The following is a 26,641-nucleotide window of genomic DNA, read 5'->3' on the forward strand; positions in this document are numbered from 1 at the left end:
GTTATATCCAGAATGTTCTTAATGCCAAATCAGAGTTTAAAATCAAATAATACAAAAATAAATGGCATTATGAAAACAGCATGCAAGCTTGAAACTTTGAAAAAGACTCTTTAACAACACCTTGAGTTGGACGACTTGAATACTCACTTTCATTATCTGAACAGTAAAGCTGATCGAGTCAACGCTCAGAACTTTTATTCTGAACAGGTTCTAGCAGGTTACTGGTTACAGGTTACTGTAGGCCTCACATTTAAGTCAGTGCTAAACTAAATTAACAGAGTGCACATTTATGTGCAAAGTGAAGAAATTGTGCACTTAAAATAAACCAGTGGCTTATTTACCTCCTAAGATAATTGTGTATATGATTACAGTGTGTTTAGCCAAGCTTATTGAAAAAGCTAAACTAAGCTAGATGTACATATTTACATGCCAATCAAAAATAATTATCTTAAGAGGTAAAAATCATACATTTTTACCTCTTAAGATAAGTATACAAATATTTACATAAAAGATGAGGCTAATTGTGTAAAACATAAGCTAAGATGGTTATGTAAATAGTTGCTTCCTAAGCTAAACTAATAGTGTATTCACATGCTAAGCTAACTTAATTGTGTATGTATTTGTTAAACTAAGTGAAATGTGTACATATTCATATCCTAACCATCTGATTAGATGCTACACTAACCCTGTGCATTTTTACATTTCAAGCTATGCATTCATGTACAGGTTTTTTCCCGCACAAACACTATCAGAGGACCTTCTAAAGGTCTGTTTATGCACCTACGGTTTTTAAATTTCATAACAAGTAGTTGTCGAGGGTTTAGACAACACTAGTCCACAGTTAACTGGAGTCCATCCTTTTGCTTAAGATTCAGTAAAATAACCACAAAGCTATTGAAAAGGTTTTCATGGGATGGAATTATAAATACATCTGTGGATGATGGAGGTGGTTCGGGCCTCAACAGGTAATTTAGAATTTTATAAGTCAGTTTTAAAAGATATATGTGTGAGGATTACTACAAAGTAACACTACATTTAAGTTCTATATATAACAGTTTTCATTGTGTACTCCTAGCGTACTAAAGTCTGAAAATGTTTTAAATAGGATTTCTGAAGTATTGACAATTCTCAACTTTGAGCTTTGCTCTCATTCTGTTTGTTTGGATTCTGTCACCCAGCAAGATAGCCTTGGCACACCGTGCGCTTTTGATTGTCATCATCGTTCCCCACAAATTGGAAAAACAACCCTTTTGTCATCAACATGACACATTGATTATTTGCTTTGGCCATTTTCACAGGCGGAGTTTGCTTACTCATTTTGAAAGTCAAGAAACATTTATGTCATGGATGAATTTCCATCTGCTTCTCTGTAGCCCCGCTCTGCTTCTTTTGTTGTTTTGCATCCAAGTGGCAGCCTGTTTAATGCTTGTCATGTGTTTTTTATTCAACACAACACAACACAGTGGTCAGAAAACAAAATAAAATGGCCTTGGTTCCTTTTCACAGGGTGTCAACGCTGCACCTCTGTTATTAAAATCCCTTTGAGAAATTAATCACTTTTTTCCCCCTACAGGTAGGTAACAATCACCTCAGCGCCTATATCAATATGAAACCTCTCCTGCAATGAACCGGCTAACCAAATTGTCTATCATTTCTCTTATTTTTTTTATTTCATTTTTACGACCTGACTGACTGTTTACAGTCATTTTTATTATTGCTGCTTGTATTTCAGCACACAGGGCCTGACACTTTTATTGAGGTAAAAGTTTGGGCTGGCGTTTGATTCAAAGCCCCGTCTTTCTCTTCTTGTGTGTTTGTGCATGTTTTTTTATCCTTCCACCGCACGTTATTGGGTCTCTGTCTCCCATTGATCTGCTGTGCCGGACCAGGCCATCACTTTGAGGTGACAGCTAAATGACCAGTAGCCCGAGGCAGTGGCCATCCAGGCAACGGTCTTTGTGTGTGTGTGTGTGTGTGTTTGTGTGTCTACTAATCGATACAAAATGATCCTGCGCAGGAGCTCATCAGCAGCGGGCATTGCAGCTGACAGAGACGGTAATCTATAGCTTTCCCGAGCTATACTTAAACAGCACCCCCACTGCTCCCCCCAAAAAGAGAAAAAGCCCTGTCTGTCTACTATTCTTCCCTTCAGGGTTTTTGCTCCTTCCCGTGGTCTTCCTAAGATCCCCCAGATTTGAAACTCCTTGGAGAGCAGTGTGGCGTCATCAGCGGATCCCCGCTGAGATCGGGGGAACCTCCAGGGCTCAGCCAGCAAGGAGATACATCATTTTCTTGATCTGAATAGCGCAGCGCCCTTGGATCCCTTTGGTATTCCCAACAGGGAATGCAGCGAGAGACACAAAGTTTGTCCGGGAGGCATTTGGGAGCTCCTGATGGGGCTTCGAAGAAGACAGGGGAAGTGGGGTCAAATGATAGACTACGGATAGACTACTGCTACTATAAATATATACAACAAAATACTATATACATACTATATTTATATACATATATACAATATACAATGAAAAGGTTTTTTATTCCACTAATTCAATTCAATGATTCTGCCAGCAGCTAATGAAGACCTAAAAAGAAGTTTCTCAGAATATGTTACTAATACATAAGACCAATGAAAAAAGTATTTTTTTAATTCAGAAATGTTTTGTTATGACCTACAAAATCATGAGGAAGACTACTGACTTGACAGATGTCCAGCCGACAGTTACTGACATGTCAGACAAGATAAATAAACCACAAAAGGTCACTGCTAACGAAGCTGGGTGTTTACATAGCATTAGCCAAGCTTTGTAAGAGAAAGTTGAATGAAAGGAAAAAGCATGCACAAGCAACAAGGATAACTGAAGCCTTGTGAGAATTGAGAAGCAAACCCCATTCAAGTGTTTGGGGGAGATTAATAAGATGTGGACAGAAACTGTAATCAGAGCTTTAAGAACCACCAGTCACAGACGTATGCAGGACATGGGCCAAAGTTGTTCCTTGCATTACTTGTGGCAAGCACCTTCTGAGCCACAGATAGGAACATAAGTGTCCATCCTGGGCTGAGGAGAAAAAAGGACTGGACTGTGTCACAGTGGTCCAAAGCCTTCTTTTCAGATAAAAGTAAATTACATAAAGAAATCAATATCCCAGAATCTGGAGGAAGAGTGGTGAGGCACAGAATCTAAGTTGCTTGAGGTCCCCAGAACACCTGAATTCAATGATTTGGATGGATGAGCAAATACTTTATGCAATAAAGTGTATATAAATTTGATAATATTCAAAATAATTTAAATGCAACTTGGTAAGACAGGAATGTACAAACAGGGTTTCGAACCCAAGCATTTAAATGGCACAGACAGGATTCTTCCTCCTCCTCCTCTTTGACTAACAGCTCCATCTCTCCAGGCAGCCACCAAGCCTGAGATAAGGCACTACGAAAACGGCTTAATTACACACACGGCCTTATCAGACGACATTAGCCTCGCGGTAATAATCAGCCTCCTCCGTCAAAGCAGCACCTCGAGGCAGTTTTACACAGAGCGAGCTGCGGGCTGATAACAGACACTGCCAGTTGTTAAATCACAATTTGCTGACGGAGTTTGAGGGAATAATGCACATTTGGTTGTAAAGCTGCCACCTGCTTTATATTCAGTCAATTCTGGTGTGGATGGGTGCACAAATAAAGACTCCAAACTGTTGCAAGCAGCATTTCCTGGTTGGTCGTCTTGCTTCTGAAATTTAGATTGTTCCCCTTTTTTTGTCTGATAGAAGGCATCTTTACACTAATGACAGTAATGTGTGTGTGTGTGTGTGTGTGTGTGTGTTCTTGTACTTGTTGTTGAGTGAGAACCGTTTTTTTTTAGGTTTAGGACTAGGGTAGGAATTGAGTTATTGTTAGGGTTAGGGATTAACTGGTTAGGGTGAGTTTAGTGTTAGGGTCAGGGTTAGGCACTAAAAATCAAGGAAAATGAATGGAAGTCAATGGAAGTAACTGAAAAGTCCTCATAAAGATAGTAAAATATGGATGTGTGTGTGTGTGTGTGTGTGTGTGTGTGCATGTGTGCATGGGTCTGTGTGTGATCTTCAAAGCACCTTTCATCTGGCAGGAAAAACCACTAAGATGAAGCACTCGGAGAGCAAAAAAACACCTTGTGACCTCTGCTTAATGGAGCAGAGAGACATTTCCCGCCGCTTTCACCAAGCAGACACAACAGAGAGGCATGCGTCCATGTCAAGCTGACACTGGGGACCTCCCCTCTGTCTTACTTCAGTACAATATTGGCACAGCGCTAATGTGAGGACAGTAACACAAGGTGGAACATATTATAAACCTGAATTATATCTAGTCACCATAGGAATACATTACAAAAGTTAAATCCTGAATTTTTAAGGCTAAAATGTATTGGTTTGGAATAGCAAATTACAAACATTTCAACAGAATAGAAGTATTAAAGTATTATTAGTATTATGTAAATTCTATATTGAAAATACCAAATTTAGGCCATCTTCGTTGTTAATTCTGCTTTTATGCTTTCATTCAATTAAAGACTGGCAGCTTAAAGTTATAGCCAATAGTAATTTGTAGCTTTTGCATCACTGCTAGAAGCCTGTACACACCTACCTGGTGCGAATATTGAGCAAGCTCTGCACTGGGGGCAAGTGGACTTTGTAGTGCACTTAGGCAAATTCCTACCTTCCAAAATTCTCTACTGTCCAAGCCTGTGCAGCCTGTGATATCTAAATTCTGTCACTTGTGCTTACCCATGTGGGTTAGACAGAATGCTCCATAGTTGTTCCCCCCAGAATAATATAACCATGTAGACTGTGTGCTCAGACAGCAACAGTAAAACTCCCATTTAGACTGAAACCAAACAGACAGCAGATTGAGAAAACCATGAGTCAGATCATGGGCAAAAGAAGAGGAGCTATACTTTATAACCAAACGTACTGGGTCACCTTTCCAAAGCATTGAATTCAGGTTTTCCGTTTAGTGCCATGGCCAAAGGTGTTGGGCCATGTAAAATCACAATATTGGGTTAGCACATACTACAAGCCATAGTATCCCAAGATCACCAATTTTCTGCAGAGTCCATAGCAACAGACCTACAAACTTCATGTGGTCTTTAGATTAGCTCAAGATCAGTGAGTAGAGACTACATGAAATGGGTTTCCAGTATATCCTATCCTTATATCACCAAGTGCAATGCAAAGCATTTAAAGCAGCAGTGTAAAGCCTGCCACCATTGGACTCTAGAGCAGGGGAGATGTGTTCTTTGGAGTCATGTCTCTCTGTCTGGTAATCCAATGGACGAGCCTGGGTTTGGCAGTTGCCAGGAGAATACCAGCTTGAGGCGGTACAGATTGGTGCAGAGAGGGAATATGCTGTGGGTCACAGCAATACAACAATGCTTGGTTTTAGAAGACAGTTTGTGATTTGTCAGTCTTTACCTTGGCTAACACTGGAAGCGTTTATAACTTCCATTTTAGGCCAATAAAGTTCTCTTTGATAACTAAGCAGAATCATTTAACAGTCATTTGCATTTCCATCTGTGTACGATAAGATAGAAATGGTTCACCTCAAACAGGCTTTGGGAGAGTTGGGCTAAATCACGTTAATAGAGAAACATAAGCTGGAAAATTATCAACACTTGGCTGATTAGATGAAGCTCATAACTAATGCAGTTTTTTTTTTGTTTTTTTTAACACAGCCCTGAAATTTAACCAAGATGTTCTTAAGGGGTGGTATATGCGCAGCAACACACTTCTTTGCTGTGAACTGCAAGAAAGCTCAGGGCAAATTTTCAGAAATTGCTGCTTCTTACTCGAATGCTGTTTCTTACTTGCTTAAAAGGATAAAATTATGATTAACATAAAAACAAGCTTGTAAATCCATTCAGCAGTTTTCCAACTCTCTTCTTGAACCCTCTCCTGTAATCAGGGAATTTTTCAGGCCTAAATTTACCTTTCTGTGTCTCTGAGCTACAGCCGTTGGCAAACATCTGTGGACCGTAACTTAGTATTTATGCTATTTCTGTAAATTGCTGTTCTTCAAAATTCAACCTGGGGGTCGGTGTAAAAAATGGAAATAAAGCACTGTCTTTGTTGAAAGAAAAGGAACAACAAAAGGAGGTCTAGAATATTTCTTACCATTAATATGCAATTTTCTTCCTCTGCACACGGTTTCAGTTGTGATTTTAACTGTTTCCTGTTTTTGGTATTTGAAATCTTACTTTAAAATCCAAGGCCTTGAGTAATCCTAAGTGTTAAAGCAAAAGGCAACAGGACTTCTCTTGTTTCTCCTAAAGAAATATTCAGTTCCGAACAGCTTAGAACTGAAGAAGCTCTTTGAATAAGAGATGAAACGTCTTCAAATCCAGTTACCTTCTATGTAGGTATCTAGGACGTTAACTAATAATACATCATGTGGTTTTCATTTGTTTTGTTAACCAGCATAACCAGCAGCTAAGAAAAAACTAATTTACGGCACATTTTCTAAAGAAACCATGCACTAAAATGAGTCAGTTTGAGACTCCAGCTGCAATACTAAGGTTATTTGTTAACAGACATGTTTACCTCCATTTTTTTAAAATCTGCATCACCACAATGTTTTTCCTCTATATTTTTGTGTAAATTTAAATTTCTCTAAATGTATAAATACAAAAATTCACTATGAATTGTTGGCAAATATTTTAGGGGTGATCAGGTTTTAATATGGAACCTAAAAAACATTAGACTGGAAGGAAAGATCGATAGGTAGATTAGTGGCTAGATGGATGGATGAATGGATTGATGGACGGACAGATCAATAGAGAAATGTATGTGTATATATGGATGGATGGATGGATGGATGGATGAAAGGGAGAACAGAAAGATGGAAAGATAAATCATGGGTATATGAATGGATAGCACATCTTCACATAAAGTGTGAAGATGTGCTATTCGGGGTAACCCCCAGGTTTGTCCCCTTGTCTCTAAGTAACGAAGTCGGGCACTACAAATACTCTCCAAATTCTTTTTATCTTTTTTCAGATATATCCTGGCCTGGAAAATACCAGAATTTCCAAACTTTTCTGTGCTATGTTTAAACCCTAAGAAGAACATATTTTTAAAAATTATTTCATACATTCCAAATGCAGTTTGATAAATGTCTATATACACACATTTCCATCATCATTTTGGTTCTCAACCTATCATCTCCTGTCACATGTGTGTAATCCATTCCACCACACAGACAAAGTTACATGTGTAACACTCAAAGGAGTGTGGTGAACAAACACAGACCCAAGAAACTGAGATGTACTGACCTTGAGAGTGACATGGATGTTATTAAGAACTCTTAGTCTCCAGATACAACAAGTGCACTGCATATAGAGACCTCTCCTGCTCCATCTAAATAGCTTGTGACAAAGTGTGGATAATGTCTTTGTTCTGGTATTAAGTGGAGGGTAGGAGAGGTGAGGGTGAAATAGGATCAACACAAGAGACGATGCATCTTAAGACCAATGGAGAGGCGAATGAGATAGAAACAGGAAAGAAGAATAGCAGGTCATGGGGGCTGGGGGGTAATCCTGATGACTGGAGCTCACTGTCGCTGGGGAGGGGAACTTTCTCTTTAAATGGATTTGGGTGAGATGCTGTTTATCGCCGTAGTGCTACCTCTCAGCTGTCAAAACCACCCTAATCTAATCGGGTGGTGAGGTTGTGGGGATGCTTTCAACACGGCACAGAACATATTGGTCGTTCTTGTGTGATTGCGCATCTGACTAAATGAACCAGAGCATGAAAACATATGTGTATGTGAATAGAGGAAGTCGGCAGTATCAGAGGTTTTACACCAGGGTTAGCAGCTTGTGGCAGGATTTGGGAATTCTGTGACCCGGATGCAGGAACCCTATTTTGTTCAGCAGGTTGGCTAATCTTCATAATCGCACACAATTATGGGTGCCAGACAATGGCGACCTTGGCTGAAAAGGAAAGAGAAACAAAAGTAAGAAATGCAGGAATTGATGAAGGAAACAGCAAAGTGGAAAAACTCAACCAACTCATACAAAACCAATAGAAATCAATTTTCAAGCTGCATCTGCAAGCTACAAAGTGTTGACTCTGGTACAGTGCCCGCACTGATAAGAACCCAAACATTTAATTTGTACATGCTTCTAAAAGTCTAAAGACGTCAGCTGTGCTTGGAGCTTGTGCAACTGTAGAGTCACATATTGCCAGCTTTGGCACTCATTATATCACCAAATTTAAGGTTAAGAAAGCAGGTCAGTGGCACAGTGCTGCAAAAAAAAAAAGGCTGGACGCCACAGTTTTGCAAGGAACCTGCTCAGTTACGCAACTGGATGACTTTATGTGCATCCAAACCAGAGATGGGTTGCTGTCGTTCTCTCTTTATCCCACAGGGACGCTTTCAAAACAGACCTGAGTGACGAAGATTAGCCCAGGCAAGCTGATTAAAATATTGAAGGATGTTTTCTCCCCCTTCTGCTGTGGGCTCTTCTCCAAGAGATAGCAAGGAGAGAAAGAGTGTGTGTGAGTTAACGTTTTATGTACGAGGCAGGGTTGAGGCAGCGAGGCAGGCTGAACTCCGTAACCTCTTCAGTGCAGAGCGGCTGGTTTTTCAGCAGGAAGCAGAAGCGAACTGCAAGCACTTTTCACCCCAATTTCATCCCAACAATGTGTGGACGCTCAGCAGAGAGGGGAGGGTGGTTAGACATACAGTGAACGGTGTTGCAAAGTCACTGACTTTAGCCTGCAGGTTCGTGTTTGGTTTGATAGAGCAGGCGACTTCAGGCCAAAAGCTAGAGGCCTGAATTAAAAACGTCTTAAGATTTGCTGTTGAAGCTCACAAGTCCCTAAATGTGCTCTAATTTTTTAGGTCAAATACAGTATTTGCAAGCAGTAATACACCTTAACATTTTAAAGAATTAGTCATGTTACAACCACAAACTTCAGTGTACTTTACAGGGATTTTATGCTCAAGGCCAACACAAAGTACACCATAACTGTGAAGGCTAACCAAAAGAATAATGGTTCTGTACTTTCTACACATAAAAGTCTGAAAAGTGTGCATTTATACCTTATGGAACCACCTTTCTCCACAGTTATAGCTAGTAGTCTTATGGAGTCTAGCTTGTCTAAATAGAAATGTTTGCCTATTATTTTTTGCAAAATATAGAAAAGTCAGTCAGTTTGGATGTAGAGTGGATGTGAACCTCAATTTTCAAGTCATGCCACAGATTCTCAATTTGATTTTGGTCTGGACTTTGTCTTGGCCATTTAGGGTAAATATAAAAACCTTTGATATATACCATTCCTTTATAGCCTTGGCTATATGTTTAGGGTTTATCTGACTCTTAAAGGCAGTTGGCTTGACTGGACTTTATTTTAGAGAATCAGAATAAAGGGGGACTCCACATTTGTAAGATTTTTTTTTTTTTGTTAACAAATTTGAAAAGATAATAAGTAATTCCTTTGTTTCTCTACATAACAAAGTAGTTCAAGAAGTAGCAATCACTTTTTAAGGCACTGCATGTAACACCTGCTCAGGTGATTATACAGCCCAGACATTACATCTTCACACGAGTAAACCCAGTAACCTCTGTCTGTCTCCACCCTTCTTGTTCATAGACATACATACACCAATGAAAATTATTGATGTCCTCTCTTATAAAACAGTGGCTGGTCCCTGAAGTATTCCTGGTAACATCGCCGGGGCTGAAAATAGCAGCCGACCCAAATAAGTGTCCCTGCCGGAGCGTAGAGGGAGCCAGACCAGAGCCACTGATGGCTGGCTTTACTAATTGGCATCACTTTACAATGAAATAATATCTGGGGCAATAGACAGAATAACACATGGCAGTAAACTGGAGAGCAGAGATGAGAAGCAAACGGGGGGATCCCTTCATTCTTGTTAGCATATATTATAAAACACGTTCCCTGAATAGATCCAACAGAAAACTGGGTGAAATATTTATGTCAAAGCACCAGTTTGGTTACAAAATGGATGGAAAAAACATCCGCAGCAGGAGTTGCTTAATGTTTTGTTCCACAAACTGCTTCTTGTTAACATTTCTATCACTTATGCCCAAAGGTAAAGTTTAGTTTAATATATCATAATTTAACTGATTTCAAAAACAAGTTTGTCAGGGTTTGACATTCAGCCCCATAGAGGCTGCAGTAACAGCTGCAATAACAGCTGCCCAAGATTGGGTCTTTTAGAACATGGTCACAAACTTCAGTTAGTAGGCCATCTCTTAACTCTAGAGAGAATGAAGTCATTGAATTCAAACAGAATGGAAAAAATGTGCAGACAAAATCCAAACTAGTAACAGGTTAACAAGTAGGATTCAACATTGCCCGACTGGTAGGGCAGATGGTTTTTTTTCCAAGTACCAACTATTTAGCCCACCAGGGCATAAGAACAGTTGTATTGGCAAGCAGACAGACAGACTGTCTGCTTAAACTGGCTAGCCTCAATATGACGGTGCATAAAACATGATCAAAGGTACGTTTTTCAATTGGAACGTGCTGTACTCACTGATTCAGTTCTGCACAAGTCACAAAATTAAACACTCCGTTCTGTTTTTACACTTTGTTTGATGTTGTTTGATGTTTATTACAGTGGATCGGCATGACTGCTGTGCTGGCATGCCTGTGGAAATCAATCAAGTGAAAAAGTTCCAATAGGAATAAAAATAGGTTTGTACCAGATTAAGTTCTAAAAACGATTGAGGTTTCCAGTCTTTACAACCCATTCAGCTTAAAACTGTGGCATATTTTATATGACTTGTCAGAAGAAAGCACAAAAACTATTGAGTTGTTTAATGTTAGTTCCTATTCATTTTGAAATAAAATTTCAATAGTTTAAAAATAGAGTATATATAATAAAGGATAGGCAGGTATAGTCACTGGCTGGCTGGCTGGTTGGTTGGATGGACGCATGGCTATATAATACAGCGATGAAACCACTTAAAATGGTCATTGTTGTTTAGAATTTTTAAAATAACACTGTGAAGGCATTTAAGAATAACAAAGGTTTAAATTCAACTGTTATTTTGACATTTAGATAGTCCACTGTGCGAGATGTACTTGAATGCATCATAAAGGTGCAGCTTTTGGAAAATTCCCTCTGGTCACAGGAACTTGCCACGACATAACCAGTGTACTACGGCCTGGATTTGGACTTTAGTTGATTTTTCTCTAGTACCAGTGATGTTAACATTCAGCTGACTTTGTTCCCAAATAGCAGTGCTCAGTGATAGCTGGGAGTCCTCTCTGTTTTGTTTTGGTGTCACTTTTTAAAGTTGCACTACAGAATGTTGCACTCAGTTCCGCACATAAACATTCTGCACATGTTCAGGTATACAATAACGCAATATTTGTTTGGTACATGTGCTTACCGAACTGACAAGGCTTACCAGATATTTTCAATAATCTCAAACAGTCTTTTAAAGAATATTCCTGTTCAGGTTGGACTAATTAAATATTTTAGAGTTTTGACTACAGGTGATTAAATGCAGTCCAAGTTCCACAAAAAAACTGTTAAATAGCCCTTTCATTTAGCACTATTTCAGGAACCTTAAACCAGATAGAAACTTCAGCCTTATTAGCTAGCTACATTTTGCTGTCCTTATGAAGTTTTATTACATTGCTTACAATGTGAACTACATAAGCGTGTGCCCAATCTCTGTTCAAATGAGCAAAAGAAAGCCAAGCTGGGTCACAGCTCTTGAACACCACTGATTCTAAAGATGTTAACTATAGCCCAGAAGAAAACCAATGTGTTTTTCTATTTAATGTGACTAAAAATCGTTTTCACATTGTGTGACATAGGCAATTTAAATGAGGGAAATCATTCAAGACAATTATAATGATACAAGATATAACAGTTTTCCTTTATCTACTTTTTGCCAGTTCACATACCAAATTTCCAGTAAATAATTTTGCTTTAACTCCTGATTTAGACAAAAACATAACTTAGTTAAGTTTGGAAAAATGTCAGGAGTTTGGCCTAGAACTACTTTGCTTATATGAAAAAACTGTTTTCAGACATTTCAACACCAGAAAATGTGCAAGTTTTCATTGTGTTAAGGAAATGTAGCTACTTTATTGGAACTTGAAATAAAATCTGATTTTTTTTAAGTTGTTGCTCCAACAAAGACATTACAGGGCAGTTGAATACACTAGCAGACTGTTAAGCAGCTTGGTAGTAAATATCAATGTGTTTAGTGTAAATATTGCTTTTCATGAAGGACCTACATTTATTTCAAATACAGGTCACTGCCAAAGGACCAGTTTAGTTTAAAATATCGAAATCGCCATCCATTAAATTGGTCATGCACACTTGCATATACTTTCAGGCTCTCTGGGTGTGTTGAAGGCATAAACACAGATGTCTTTTAGCAGACTAAATCTTAATTAGCACCAGGAGATTCGTCTAATCAAAGACCTGCCAGCCCATCATTAAGGCTAAAACACACACTGCTCTCCTCAAGTACCAGAACAGAACAATGGGAAACAGAGGTGTGCTGTCACGCTGACGAATGGCTCTTCCCAGGTCTCATTAAATCACATAAGGGCATTTCCCAGGGCAGGCAAAGAGTAGAGCAAGGTGCCGAATCTCCACAACTGCTTTGACACCTACGCAGCCCTTTTATACAACGATACATTAAAGTGATATATTTTACAGCCCAAACGTGGGTAAATCTAAGTTTAAGCAGAATCTGTCATTTCTTTTTTAGAGAAAATTCCACCCTGGAGGGACTTGAAATTCCTAAACTACAAGATACCCAGTTAGCTGGAGATATCAGTGTCTTTAGGGTAATTTGTCACCCTGGTAAGTCTTCCAGCACTTCTAGTGCCAGCTGCTGACAATGGAAAATGGAGCTTATCTATTTCTGACCACAGATCTGTGTCTTTGTCCCTAGTTTCAAGCTGCCAGAGCAAGTACCTGCTGTTCACGATTAATTGAAGGAAGCCAGTTTGGACAAATGGAAAGTGCATGAGATAATAAAAAGATTCAACAAAAGTTCAAGGCTTGAGCTAATAAAAGAGAAAGACGATAAAAAGATTTTAAAAAAAAGACAGAGCAGGATATAACGGTAAGATGGAGGGATAACACCAGACAGTGAGGTAAGACTGATGAAAACATCTGGCCTCACTGACCAACCAGTCGGACGGCTCTGGAGCAATGAGCTGGAGCACATGTAAACACACACAAACCAGCTTTGCATGTCATGGCACAACAGCTGAGAGCTGAACCCTGCATGCAAAGCATACATATGAATGCATGCAAAAGCCGCTTACGTAGCAAAGCGGAAATTCAAGCACACGGATGCATTCATTTGACCTTACACCTTTCTGGACTTTTTTGAAAGCACCGACTTTCCAAGAAACGTCTGGTCAACCTTCCAACCTTTTTCAGCGGGGGTCATGCATTTGCGGTTGTCAGCACCAAGAGCTTAGAGCTGTGACTGATAACTTGTTTCGAATGACAGCAACAAGCAGCAGTGTTTACTCAGGGCAAATTGCCCTTGCTTCTCTCTCCCGTCCATCTCTTTTTCCCCTTTCTTCTACGTCTGCCTTCTGAGAGATGGTCCACATGACTGGATCTCTGGTTTCTGGATGGCTAGGACTCCCTTGAGGTGAGATTATCCTCGCAGGCTGACAGCTAAACAAACAAAAAGCTGATCCTACTGCTTGCCAAGGCTGCCTAGCAACAGGTAGGTAGGAAGATGGGATGTGATGCCTCGAAAGTTGAAGCCAATTAGTGCTACAAAATGCCTGCATGGACTGTGTATGTGTGGCCATTGTTAAAAGCAATGAAAACATGTGAGCAGGAAGGTGGATTAAACAGTAAAACAAAGTAGAGAAAGGAGATGTTTGCATAGAATGACTCATGGGTGGTTTTTACATGTACTTTTCCTCAACATTTTTGAATTAAGGCAAACAAGGTGGATTTGTTGACCAGGGACATAAAATTTCCACCCACTCATTACAGATTTCAACTTACTGGTTTTCCTTGAAAAACACTTAAGAAAATACATCATGGTTCCCTTAGTAACAAATTTACTGGTTAGGCTTTTAGATAGACTGGCTTCCCTTCCTTTCAGTTACTCAATAGGGTCAGTGTACGCAGCTTTAATCTTATTTTTAAGGCTTTGTTCACTTCAAGCACAATGCACACAGAGACAATTAGCTTGTCTCCCCAGGCAATGAACCTCCATCACTGCCAACCCTATGGTGTAGCTGGCAGATACGACTGTGGCAGAAGAACTCGATGCAGAACTAAACGCCTTCGTTGATAAGGACAAAAATGCTTGTGATTTCACAGTCGTATAGTTTTTTTCACTACTGAAGCAAAACAATCCTATTTATTTGAGAAACTTTTTTTTCTCATCTTAAGCACTCTATTTTAAGGGTATTTATTTATGCAAAGGGTTGATTGCATAAGACTCATTTTTCAGGTTTTGCAGAAAGAAATGCTTAAAGTAAAGGTTAATGTAGGATTTTGTCAAACCATTTCTCTCAGATTTTTTTTTAAAGAGCAAAACTAAAAAGAGTCATGAGACAGAATTATTGCCTATTTGAAAGCCTAAAACAAGTGTCGAAGACTTCTCTTCCCTTTTCTCTTTTCTCCCTGTGGTTGCCAAGCCGGATGGCAGCAGTGAAGCATGTCGGATCACTGTAAGGTGCTGTAACGGCTTCCCGATTTCGCCTCAAATGATGTGAAAGTCATTGCCAAGCCATGTGTGCTGGAGTGAGGCGAAAAAAATGACTGGCTCCTCTCCTCGCTGTTAATCAAAGCCGAGGTGGCAGAGCATCTCGCAGACGGGAGCCATACATAAAGATGTGCTTGTTCACCGCTCACCACCCCTGCTTCATTCTCCACACAGTCTCCTCGCTGCCTGCCTTTCTGCCAGCAGATCCTCAGACAAATGAACACTTCCACGGCTGTCCTTTTTTTCACCAGCGCTTCCCCACCTTTTCATCAGTGCCCATAAAGCAGTATCTGGCACCTATCATGGGCAATCACCTCTAAGCTGCTTGAGTGATGAAACAGAGGTGGCAGAGTTCACTAAGCGCTCTTATGGCAGAATAGATGTTACTGGGTCAGGGGGTCCCTCCCAGATGTCATTACACAACATACACAAAGTGGATGGATTGTGAATAAGACAAGGAAATCTCCAGTAAACTGAAAATAGCAGAAAGAAATTATCAGACTGAATGTAAATGATTTAACTAAGACTCAGAACCAGGATACTGTAAGAAGTTTAAAAACATGCATCAAATACAGATAGTAAAGTTTTAGATCACCATGGATTAAATGGGACTGGCCAAGAAGGATGATACTGTCCCAAAATCAAGACTTTCAATCTTATCATTTTTTAGCTCCCCACCTGGAGAAGCTCATTGTCTTCTGGAGAAAGGTTCTATGTTCAGAAGAGACAGAGATTAAGTAATTTGGCCACTCTGACTAAGGAGTTAGAGTGAGTCTTTCAAACCTATGAACACTACCAACTGTCAAGCATGGTGGTGGAAGCATCATGGTGTGGTGTTGCTTTACTACCAGTGATACTGGTGCAAGGCTTTTAATTTAAGTCCTTAAGAGTTGTGTCTTACGTGTTTCATGACTCTGCAAAACTTGATGAATTCAGAAACTTGAATAAGTTGTGTTAGAGTAGGGACACGTCTGAAACATGCAGGATGTCTCTTGAGAGACCAAAGATCTAAGAACACCATGAAAGCATCTTTAAACCTTTAAACTATGATGGTGGGAGCATCCTGCTTAGGGTCTTTCAGCCATGGGTGCTGAAATAACAAATGAAGACGGCCTCAAATTTCAACCACTAGAAGGTATAAAACAGAATTGGGTGGTTCAACAACACAATGATCCCCAACGTACATAAAGACTTGTTCTGGAATAAATAAATACAAGCACGGAATATTACTGGGGCCTGATTTATATGTTTGGGCCTATATGTGTGCAACAACAAAAGCTTGCAAACCTTTGACCAAAACTACATCTGAAGGACAGACTTTCTCATACTAAGTTATCCTTATAAAAAAATGCCCCCCCCAAGCAAGAAAATGTATTTTCTTGGAATCAATGCACTGCAAAAAATGTCGTGTGGCTGAAGATGCTTTAAAGAGTCTAGCAAAGATGGTGAACCGAGCCACGTTGCACATGAAAGGCTTCTTTTCGTGGCTCACCACGTCACAGGCAAGACTCTGTCAAGTACATTCTACACAGCATCAATCTTAAAAATCATTTGGCTGCCATTGGCTCAGGGGAAAGAGTCCAGCTAGATGCTCCACACCTGACCATCATGGGGTAGGTCAAGCAAATGAAGACGTTTTGCTTTATGTCTGAAAAAAGGGAACACATTCAGGAGCTGAAAAATGCAACGCCTCCTGCATTGTCTTTTCTTACAAGACTTATTGAATTCTAATTTGCACAAAATCACATCAAGCAGCAGTCAGTGTAAGTCACCAGAAAAACATGTTGGTCGACTGGTCGGTGATTTCTTGCTCTGCAAACCAGAGCGACCGAGAGTACGGTTACCTGGCTGTCATGGTGATTCGACTGTATGATGTGGGGGAAATGAACTAAACCAAAGCTTATACACAACAGCTCTGTGGACAAAAAAATCTATACTGTGCTAATTCTATAAGGAGGAAATGCTTGAAGAAACAAGAGATGGAGGAAGACAGCGTGGCGGGGGCTAGTTGGCTGTGTGAGAAAGCAGCTGTGGCCTACTGAGGATTACATAACATGTTGAGACATATGCACTCAGACATGCATAGGGCTACATATAGGTGTATATAGATCTTCACAGTTCCACTATTGTCGCTTAATCCTTGTGATCTCTCCTGAGGCTCCAAGAGAGGGTCCTTAATGTTGATGCACTTGGCTTGGGCTGACCACAGCATTAATACCCCAACATGGAGCAACCTTTCACATGGAGGCCTCTGTCAAAATGCTAAATGACTCAATGACTCAATCTTTCTGCATTCCTTACTTCTTTATCCTGCTTATCAGGAAGCTCCATTTCTTTCCACACACTTGTTCTCTGAATGTCTGTCTGCTTGTGCCCATCACCCTAAGGGTGGTTCAGGGTGGAAAGGGTGGTTCAGGGTGGAAAGGGGGGGGGGGGGGGGGTTCAAGCAGCCCACCGGACGGTGAAATGCAAAACCCGGTGGTTGGGAAAATCTGCATGCTCTGCAACTTAGCCAATACCCCCCACCCACCCACCTAATTCTCACCACCACCCGACTGAGTGGACTGCCACTTGGGAGATGTGCATGTGTACAGAGTCGCCAACATGGACTGGATATGAGTGGATGCATCTGTGCACATCGATTGCATATGGAAGTTGCCCTGCTGCTCTTTCCTTATTTAGAAACACCAAAGCCATGTACATTTCAAAGCCCATAATGCACCGAGCAGCCTCAGACAGACATTTCGCTTGGTTAGGCATCAGGAACTCAGCTTACATGTGTGTCCTAGGACTGTGTGTGCTGAACCCCTAAAGGATGATTTATGTGTTGGAGAGTATGGAGTGTGTCCAGAGGTCAATGATAGACCACTAAGGTTGGTGTTCGGTTACATCCCCTCCATCAGGGTCAAGTGCTGGAACTAGGCACAGGCGAAAAGTCTACAATGTTAACTAGAAATTTAGAACATGTAATGTTGTAATGAAACATTTACATAAACTGATCTTGGGAAAGAATGTCATTAATTTGGGGTGTTTATCACTACAATGATTTTTAAAAACAACACTTTGGTTTGAAGTTTGAATTTAATATGGAGATTCTCTCATTCACACAGGCTCAAACATACAAATACACACCCAGTAACTTTTAGTATCCAGTATTTTGAAATTCATTTTGATAAGTTTGAACATCCAATTGTGTCTGGGTTTCATCTTGCGGTCTATTTCGGGCGAAGTTGAAGTGCAATGCACCAGTGCCACTTGCAGTAAAACAGACTCTCAGCATAATGCTTTCACCACCATGCTTGTAAGTTATCACTCATACTCAGTATTTAAAAAAGGATGAATCAATATGAATATCAACTAAAAATAAACGGTAAATTGATTCTGGGCTTTCTGGCTTGGGGACTTTGCTAAAATTATTATCCAGCTTCATGTTTCCATTCACTTTAGGCAATGCAGTACCAGTGGCAGCAAAGTAGGCTCACAGCATGATACTGCCTTCACCATGCTTAGCCATTAGTCTGACCATTAAACATTTTTCTAGAGGACATTTGGCTAAGGCTATATAAAACTGTTGTCACTAGGGACATTAAACCTTAGGTTCCAGCAGGTTCCAGTTTGTAGAAGGCTTGAGCCTTGATTGTTCCTGGATTGTTTCTGAACATCTTCATCAAATAATTTTTATCTGAAGGGGTAGTCTGAGTCTTCTTCTAGACCCTGGCTAAGTGCGGACACATTTTCATAACTTGTACTCATGTAAATGTACATGTAATCATTTCAATTATTTGAACTAATGAAATGTGCAGTTGCTTAGAAAAGGCTCCTAAAGGCTTTCTTAAAGTTCTGTAAACCTACAATTCTCCTTCTTAGATATATGTCTACGTATACATTTTAATAAATTTTTGACAGTGAAGCTAAATCAGGCTTTATCTGAGCAAATGTCAGTTTACTGGAAATTGCAGCCAAGATAACAAGCCATTTTATTTGGTCCGAAGATGCAAAGCGACACACTCTTGGCTGTCAGGAAAACTGGGTTCCTCGCATAATGAGGAAGTTTTTGACCAGCTCTGCTCGTTCCCAATCCCATTTAGCCCTGCTGTCTGTTCCAAACCAAATCTGAACAACCAACTGCACAGGGATTTGGACGTAAGACAGCACAGTTCAGTTTGGCGCTATTAGCTTCAATACTGGAACAAATAGCAGCCTCAAATGTACCATCTGCAGACCTCCAAAACACTTTATGGCCTACTCTGCTCCCCATCCCCCCATATCTCGCTGAATCATGCCTCACAGACACCAACACGGGACATAGTCATCATTCCTGCCATCAAGTCTCAGGGACCCATTTAGGGACAGACTACAATGGCCTCCTATCTCGTCATCAGAAGCCGCAAAAGCATCAAATTCGAAATTGTGGCCAGAATACAGAAGAGACGGCTAAAGCAATGGGTCTACTGCAGGAGACAATGCTTTTAAGGCGAGCCACGACTCATAATTCCTGCATTCAGCAGGGTTTGTGTTGTGCGATTCTCATCCGGCTACAATGAGCACAATGAGTGCTTTGCCAAGAACATCTCTGCCCTGCATGGGGAGAGGGGATTTCATAGTGTGGGGCCAGTCATAATCCTTGTGCTCACAAGGAAGCAGTGTGATCGTTTTATCCAAAGGAGGGGTTGTTTTCCAAAAACGCTTCTAAGATATTTACTTCAGTGATTCACAGCAGGACACTGAGGTTTTAAGCTCTGTTAGAAAAAGCTTCTAACTGGGAACAGTGTTTTTTTCTAATGCTGTTAATCAACTTGTTTTTATCTCAGGGTGTTAAACAGTGCTGTTTTGGTCACAGCAGGTGGCTTCACACTTGGAGTGTACAGTGAAACCTGAATAAAAAGATGTCCTAAAGGACTCAATTTGCAGAGATTTGAGGGGTGGTGTAAAGGATTAAAATAATGAAATGTAGTTTTTCCCACTTTCATTCTTTTTCTTTCTTTCTCATTTGATCAGGTTTAATCTACTCAAATACTTGATTAGTTTTTGAAAAAAAAAAGTATCGCTTATGACTTTAGTATGTTAACTCAATTTCTTTGTAATATCCTATTGACGTTTTTGTTGCCTATTTTACACCATACAATTATAGTGCCACCCCTTGATGTAAGAGTACCTACAGGAGGGTGTGGCATCCATTCACGTCCTATACCTGCTTAATCCTTGCAGGACTGGGGGATCACCTGGAGCCAATCTCCAGCAGTCATTGTGCGAGAGGCACGTCACAGTACCTTACAGGGCAACAGACACAGACAAACCATGCAAACCTTAAGCCAATTGCAGAAAAACCATACATACATGAAAGAAACATGCAGAATCCACAAAGAGAGGATCCATGTGGGATTTAAAGTCAGGACTGCATTGTTGCAAGGCAACAGTGCCAACAACTACGAGGCAACCCAGGGACGTGGTCCTATCATTTGGGGCATCTCCAGTGGGACCATTGGTTAAAGGCCCAGCCACCTGGTCTGTTGACAACCCTTTTCCGTCTGGCGTGGCTCAAGGACCTGACCTTCGATTCCCTAGTTTGGCCAGGACAACGTGGTCCCTTGTCAAGATTGTTACTGAATCATAATTAGTCTACAGTCTCTCATCCAGAACCGTTTGCCATCAGAGACCTTACCACTGGAACAAAGGCCCAGGGTAACTTAAATAGTATGGTCATCCGGACACTCGCACTATTTCACTGCCATAAGGTACCAGTTTGTGATAGTTCGGGAATGCAGATGGAGTCCAGGAGGAAGTAGCAGGATATATGGTTGAATATTTTTCTTTCAGCCTACTGCCGTGCAATGATAAGCCCATGAAATATAACAATTTACAGTCTTTGGCAGAATATTCTATGTATTTGTTGCAGAATATTTAGCTATGGACGCAGAAGGCCAATTTAGTATAAAGAAAGGTTTGTGTACAGCTTTGTTATGCAGTTCAATGTTATATAAGGCCATGTGATGAGATAAAGGGGTAAAAATAATCCAAAAGTTGAAAAAGTTTAATTTGAAAAAGAAATGTAGTCAATTAGAGAGCAGTAAATGCACACAAACTGCTGAACAAGAGCACATTTGTTAAAAGAAATCAAAAGCTTTAACTCAAAGTGTTTTTTAACCAGAAAGTGCTTCCTTTTTTTTCTCCAAAACGAACATTATGTTGGAGTGAATGTGCTGCAAACTAATTCCCCCCCGTCAAAGCAAAAACTGACATTTTCACTCCTCACAGATAAGAGCTTTCCCAGCCTACACACGCAGCTGTCTCCCTCTTCCATTTGCATTAGGTATTGATTTTGAGATGCAGGCTGTGGGGTGAGAAACAGTGCTGCATATGGTACATGGTGCGATTTTTAAAAACGGCACTGACAACGAAGGCAGGGAGTTTGAGACTTGTTATGAAAAGATGCGTCGGTGGCGAACAGTAGGATGCCAATTAGGCAGCCTGGCCACGGAGAGGATATACGCGGTCACGCACTGGTTTCTCCCCTCCTCCATCCTGCATCCTCCAGCATGAAGCAGAGAAGTGGGGAGCAAAAAAAACCTGGAGCTACTCCTACAAGAACAATAACAGCATCATATTTCCATGCATTGATTTTCCTTCCCTCTGTCTCTCTGTTTTGCATTATTTGCCTGGTCAGTCATGTGCACCGTGGAAAGCAGAGTCTCTGGTAGCGATGCAGGCAGAGCCGGCCCAAGGTTGCACAGGGATCTAAAGAATTCTGATTTGGGTGCCTTGCAACTACTTTTGCCCTTCACAAGTCAAATATCTCCAATAGATCATCCAAGTTTAAACGTTTCTGTAACATACATCAAATATAACTATTTACCGGTAAAAATCAGCATAAAATGCATTGTGCCTTGAGGTATTTTACAAATTCTAAGTGTTTAGAACTCAGGACTTAATTCTAACTAAGGAGATGTTTAAAATGATTTACCTGCATGCTTTAACTATACAAGTTTTAGTACGACAAAACATAAAAAATGTGTAAATCTTACTTTTCTGACATTTCTAGCTCTCTAGGACTCGCCAACCCACCCCCCGCCCCCTGGTGTTGGGGAGGATCTACTACTCCTATATTGACGAAAAGGCATTATTTAGTGGTACGAATTGGCCAAGAGTGTATGAAGTATGTACTGACATCACTTGTGGAAAAGTTTGTATTTAGACATGTAAAAAAAATAAAATTTGTACAAATTCTAAGCTACTAGAGCTAATGCTAACTCAGTAGAGGATAAAAATTATTTAACTGAATGCTGTACTTAAACAAGTGTTACAGCTACAAATTATACATTTGTATACCTAACTTTTCTAAATATTCTAGTGCTCTAGAACTCCCCTTCCCCCCTGCTGGTGGGGAGGACCTAAGCAACTGCTTAGTTTGCCTACTCTGGCTGGCCCTTTATGAAATGGCTCCTGTATGGACTTCTAAAATGCAAAAAAAGAAAGTAGGGTGAAGGTTGAGGGAAAACATAAAATATTAATTTGATTGCCGTGATTTGGAGAATATATGCTACATTCTTCAAAAATCCTCCTCTCAATGCATGCAAACATGCATAAGGATATATATTTTGTGTTGGAAATCAAAAATTAAAAACAAAACTGCAGATTTGGTGTGTTTTTAATTTATTTAATTTCCCTTTGGGATTAATAAAGTATTTTTGAATTGAATTGAATTGAATTTTATGAGCCGGCTCCATGTGTTTTCCACTTCTCTACATAGAACTTCCATGCAGGAAGAGTGATTCCACTGGGAATAAGCGAGCAGATGACTGTTTCTCTTTCTTTTTCCCAATTAAAAATGGCACAAAAAGCCAGACATGAAAGGGTATCTATTATGAATAAGAGAAGGGACTTCTATCCATGAGAGGAGGAGGGGGTTACAACTAGGTAATCTAAAGGATGCATTTATTATTCACGACCAATTCAGTCTGTATTATGAGATCTGGATCTTCATCTTCCAGTAGAGCATTTGACAGCTTTATTAGTGCTTAAAGGAGCGACGGAAAGCCTTTTTTGTCCTGATGGAAAAAAAGAAAGTTAACGCCTGCATCCGGAGCGCATGGGTCTGAGGGATGCGCGGAGGTCGCTACGTACCTGCTGCCAGTTCTCCTCCAGCGATGGCATGGCTGAGAAGTAGCCGGTGTCGTGGACGAGCTGAAGTTCCTGAAAGATGCCGTGGTTCGCCAAGACATCCATGCTGACGCTCCGGTAGAGAGCGAGAGAGAAGGAGGGGAGGAAAAAAGGGAAAAGCAGCAGAATGATCCACAAGAAATGCGCCTGCCTCCTCTCTGAGCTCTGTCAGACGTCTACATCCACTTGTTTCATATTAGTCCGTATGGAGGGTATTAAAAGCGCAGTGCAGCGACTAAACGCGGAGCAATCAGAGTTCCTGTACCAGCGCGCATAATCGGTGCGTAAAAGAGACTGGAGATAGATGGGCGCTCCACGCGTATCCGTGTTGCCAAAACAGCCCCTGATAGGAAGCCGGCGGAGAGGGAGGCGCTTTGCTAAATGAAGGGGCGTGCGTAAATTTGTCAATCAAACTCCCCTTGCCTGGCCTTTTTTGGTGAGTTGGCGGCTAATGTGTGGGAGGAGAGGCGTGGTGTTAATAACAACGGCCACGGTCCGTTTTAGAGGCGGGACTTGAAGGATTTGCTGAACGCGATTGGCTCCGGTGGCGCTTCATTCCAATTGAATATGGGCTCCATAGGTGAGCTATTTATGGATGGGTATTTAGATTTTGAAGAGCAACTCAGAGGCCAGTATGCGTGGAGAAACATTGATAGAAACATAATGTGGTGCATGTGTTCGGATTTCATTTAATATATAAACTGGCAGCTTTCAATATGGCTCTCCACCCAGGGTGCCAAACTATCAGGGACTATACAACCCCAAAAAAGAGAGTGGGAGGGTGAGTCTTTGCATTTCATTTTTAGTTTCTGATTTAGTACTAAATTAAAGGGCTGCGATCTTTTTCTAATACATTAGATAGATAGATAGATAGATAGATAGATAGATAGATAGATAGATAGATAGATAGATAGATAGATAGATAGATAGATAGATAGATAGATAGATAGATAGATAGATAGATAGATAGATAGATAGATAGATAGATAGATAGATAGATAGATAGATAGATAGATAGATAGATAGATAGATAGATAGATAGATAGATAGATAGATAGATAGATAGATAGATAGATAGATAGACAGACAGACAGACAGACAGACAGACAGACAGACAGACAGATAGATAGATAGATAGATAGATAGATAGATAGATAGATAGATAGATAGATAGATAGATAGATAGATAGATAGATAGATAGATAGATAGATAGATAGATAGATAGATAGATAGATAGATAGATAGATAGATAGATAGATAGATAGATAGATAGATAGATAGATAGATAGATAGATAGATAGATAGATAGATTTTCATTAATCTGATACCCCTAAATAAATCACAATGGATCCAGTTGCCTAGAAACTCACCTAATTCTCACCTAATTAGTAAAGAGAGTCAATTTATGATTAAGTTATATTCTAGTGGTTTGTTAGAGAACATTACTGAACAAACAGCATTATCAAGACCAGGAAACACAACAGACAGGACAAAAAAAGTATTTTGGTCAGATGAGACATTCCTACAGGCAAGATGCTGTCTGGCAATAAAACAAGCATTGCACATCAGCCTGAAACATCCCCGCAGTGACACATGGTGGAGGCAGCATTATGCTGTGGAGGTGCTTTTAGATGAACTGGTCAGAGCTGAGAGGAAAATAACTAAATACGGGGTAATATTAATTACAAAGTGACAATAACCGTAAACATACACTCGACTATTGACTAAAAGGGGACTGAATATAAATGCATGCCACACTTTTTAATTTATTCATAAAAATAGTTCAAAAACTATGCATCATTTATCTTTCACTTTACAACTATGAACCACTTTGTGTGGGTCTATCCAATAAAATCCCATCAGGTCACAGCACAGTTAACTAGTTTTCAAATACGATTTTCTGTAGACCTTCCTTTGCTTGTGCAAGGAAGGTCTAACAAATTGCTGCCCTGGGTGTTGAGCCATACCACCCATATTAAAAGCTGCCACTGCTCATTATACGGCTCATATTATTCGGGCAAAGAAGAAAAGTCTATCCCAGGGCAAAATTCATGCAAGAGCTGCCATAGAATATGAACATGTCACTGTTGGCATGAAGAAACTGTGCTTATTTTATGAAATAGTTTCATTCATTGAAGGCTACTTCTCAACTTATGTTTTTATCTTCACATTCGAACTAAAAGAGACATTTTCAGGCTTATTCTGTAAAAATCTCTCTTTTTTGCAAAACGGATATGCCACATGACACACAAGTGGCCAAATGACACATAAGTGGCCAAATCTTTCTTGATACTACGTGTTTGGTGGCTTGAGTAATGCCGCTTTTTCTTTTCAACCGTGTAAGCCACTGAGGATCGGGCCCTTCTTCCACACACGGCTCAACACTTTTCTGTTTTACACATGCGGGCCAACATTGGAGAAAACTGTAATCTCATTACAACGCTTAGTGAGGCTGGCGTAGGGCCCCGGTTGCACGAGATTTACACATGGCATTTCAGGGAGGGGAGAACTGCACAAGCTCAGGCAGACGATGAAGCTCCCTCTGACATTTATCCATTTGACACAACTCGCTCTGTCTCTCTGCCTTCTACTCTTTGCATCTTTACAGCTTTTATTTGTCATCTCATTCTGCTCTCAGACAGCATTCATCTCCACCTGATCATATCCATCTTTTCTTTCCAGAAAGCTGCTCTGAATTTTACTGCCATGATTGCTTTTTTTTCGGTAGGAATTCTGTACATAAGGTGTGACAGAGACACACGACAAAGACATGAATGCAGCGCTCAGACTTTTTGCATGGTTGACTGCAGTTTTAAATATTTAACAGATGAATTCTGTTGTTTCTATCCATTGTTCATGTGCTGCCTTACATTACTGGAGATTGAGAAGATGACAGAAAGTTGTTTTTTTAGTTATAGCAACGGATTTGTCTACCTTTTCAATTCAAACAGCAAACATTAAACTAAAGCTTATTTCTATTTTTGTATTTTAGAACAAAATGATTTATCTAACCTCTAAAAACTCTATGTTGCACCATCCAAGTGAACTCTTTCCAGAAATCTGGAAAATAAAGAAAGATACGTAGCCCACTTAAAAATATGAAACACAGTTTGAAGCTAAAAAACATAAAATTATCTTTAAAAGCCTTGTACTATCCTATAAAACTGCTAAAACCATTCCTTTTCCTGCCTTTATGATTAAAAAGCATTTCTTATTCAGCTTCAGCTTAGTAGAGCCACAATGAAAGGGCCAAGGAGTCACATGTGGCTCTGGAGGTTGCAGACCCCTGGTCTGGGCGAAAGACAGGGTTAAATTCAGAAAGTAAGGAAGGGCCAAGTGTATTATTTAGAAAAAGAACATGATGTTACTGGCAGCAGCAGCTCAGCCGATGCCCCCCTCGAGGAAACGTTCACAGATAAACAGAACGCCAGGCAAGATTTAGCTCCTATGATAAGAAAGAATAGAGAGAGAACATAAAGTTTAAAGCTTAATAAACACCAAATAATGCAAAATTGGAGAGTAGTAAGAGAATAATTTGGCAACTGAATGGCTATTGAAGCAAACTTCTTATAAGTTATTTGACCACAGAAGAACACTGAGATCACCATCCAGCCAGATGCTTTTAGGGCAATGAAGGTCTCAATCAGGGGTGGCCAAGTGCTAGTTTCCTGCATGTTTTAGATTAGTCTCTGCTCCAGCACAACTGACCTAATGGGTGAATTATCTCTTCACTATGCCAATAAGCTCTGCATAGGCCGGGTAA

At 40.2% G+C, this 26,641-nt stretch overlaps 1 protein-coding gene across 1 annotated transcript in view; it reads right to left on the reverse strand.

Annotated features, from left to right (window-relative positions):
- Nucleotides 1–23,182, reverse strand: part of klf7a (Kruppel-like factor 7a) — a 46,154-nt gene extending 22,972 nt beyond the window's left edge. Inside the window, exon 1 of the mRNA XM_047354895.1 lies at nucleotides 22,842–23,182. Coding sequence (XP_047210851.1) covers nucleotides 22,842–22,943 — 102 coding nt within the window. The 5' untranslated portion in view covers nucleotides 22,944–23,182. The remainder of the gene's footprint in view (nucleotides 1–22,841) is intronic.
- Between the last annotated feature and the right edge of the window lie 3,459 nt (nucleotides 23,183–26,641).

Source organism: Girardinichthys multiradiatus, chromosome 24, assembly GCF_021462225.1.
Source record: "Girardinichthys multiradiatus isolate DD_20200921_A chromosome 24, DD_fGirMul_XY1, whole genome shotgun sequence".
Lineage (NCBI taxonomy): Eukaryota > Metazoa > Chordata > Actinopteri > Cyprinodontiformes > Goodeidae > Girardinichthys > Girardinichthys multiradiatus.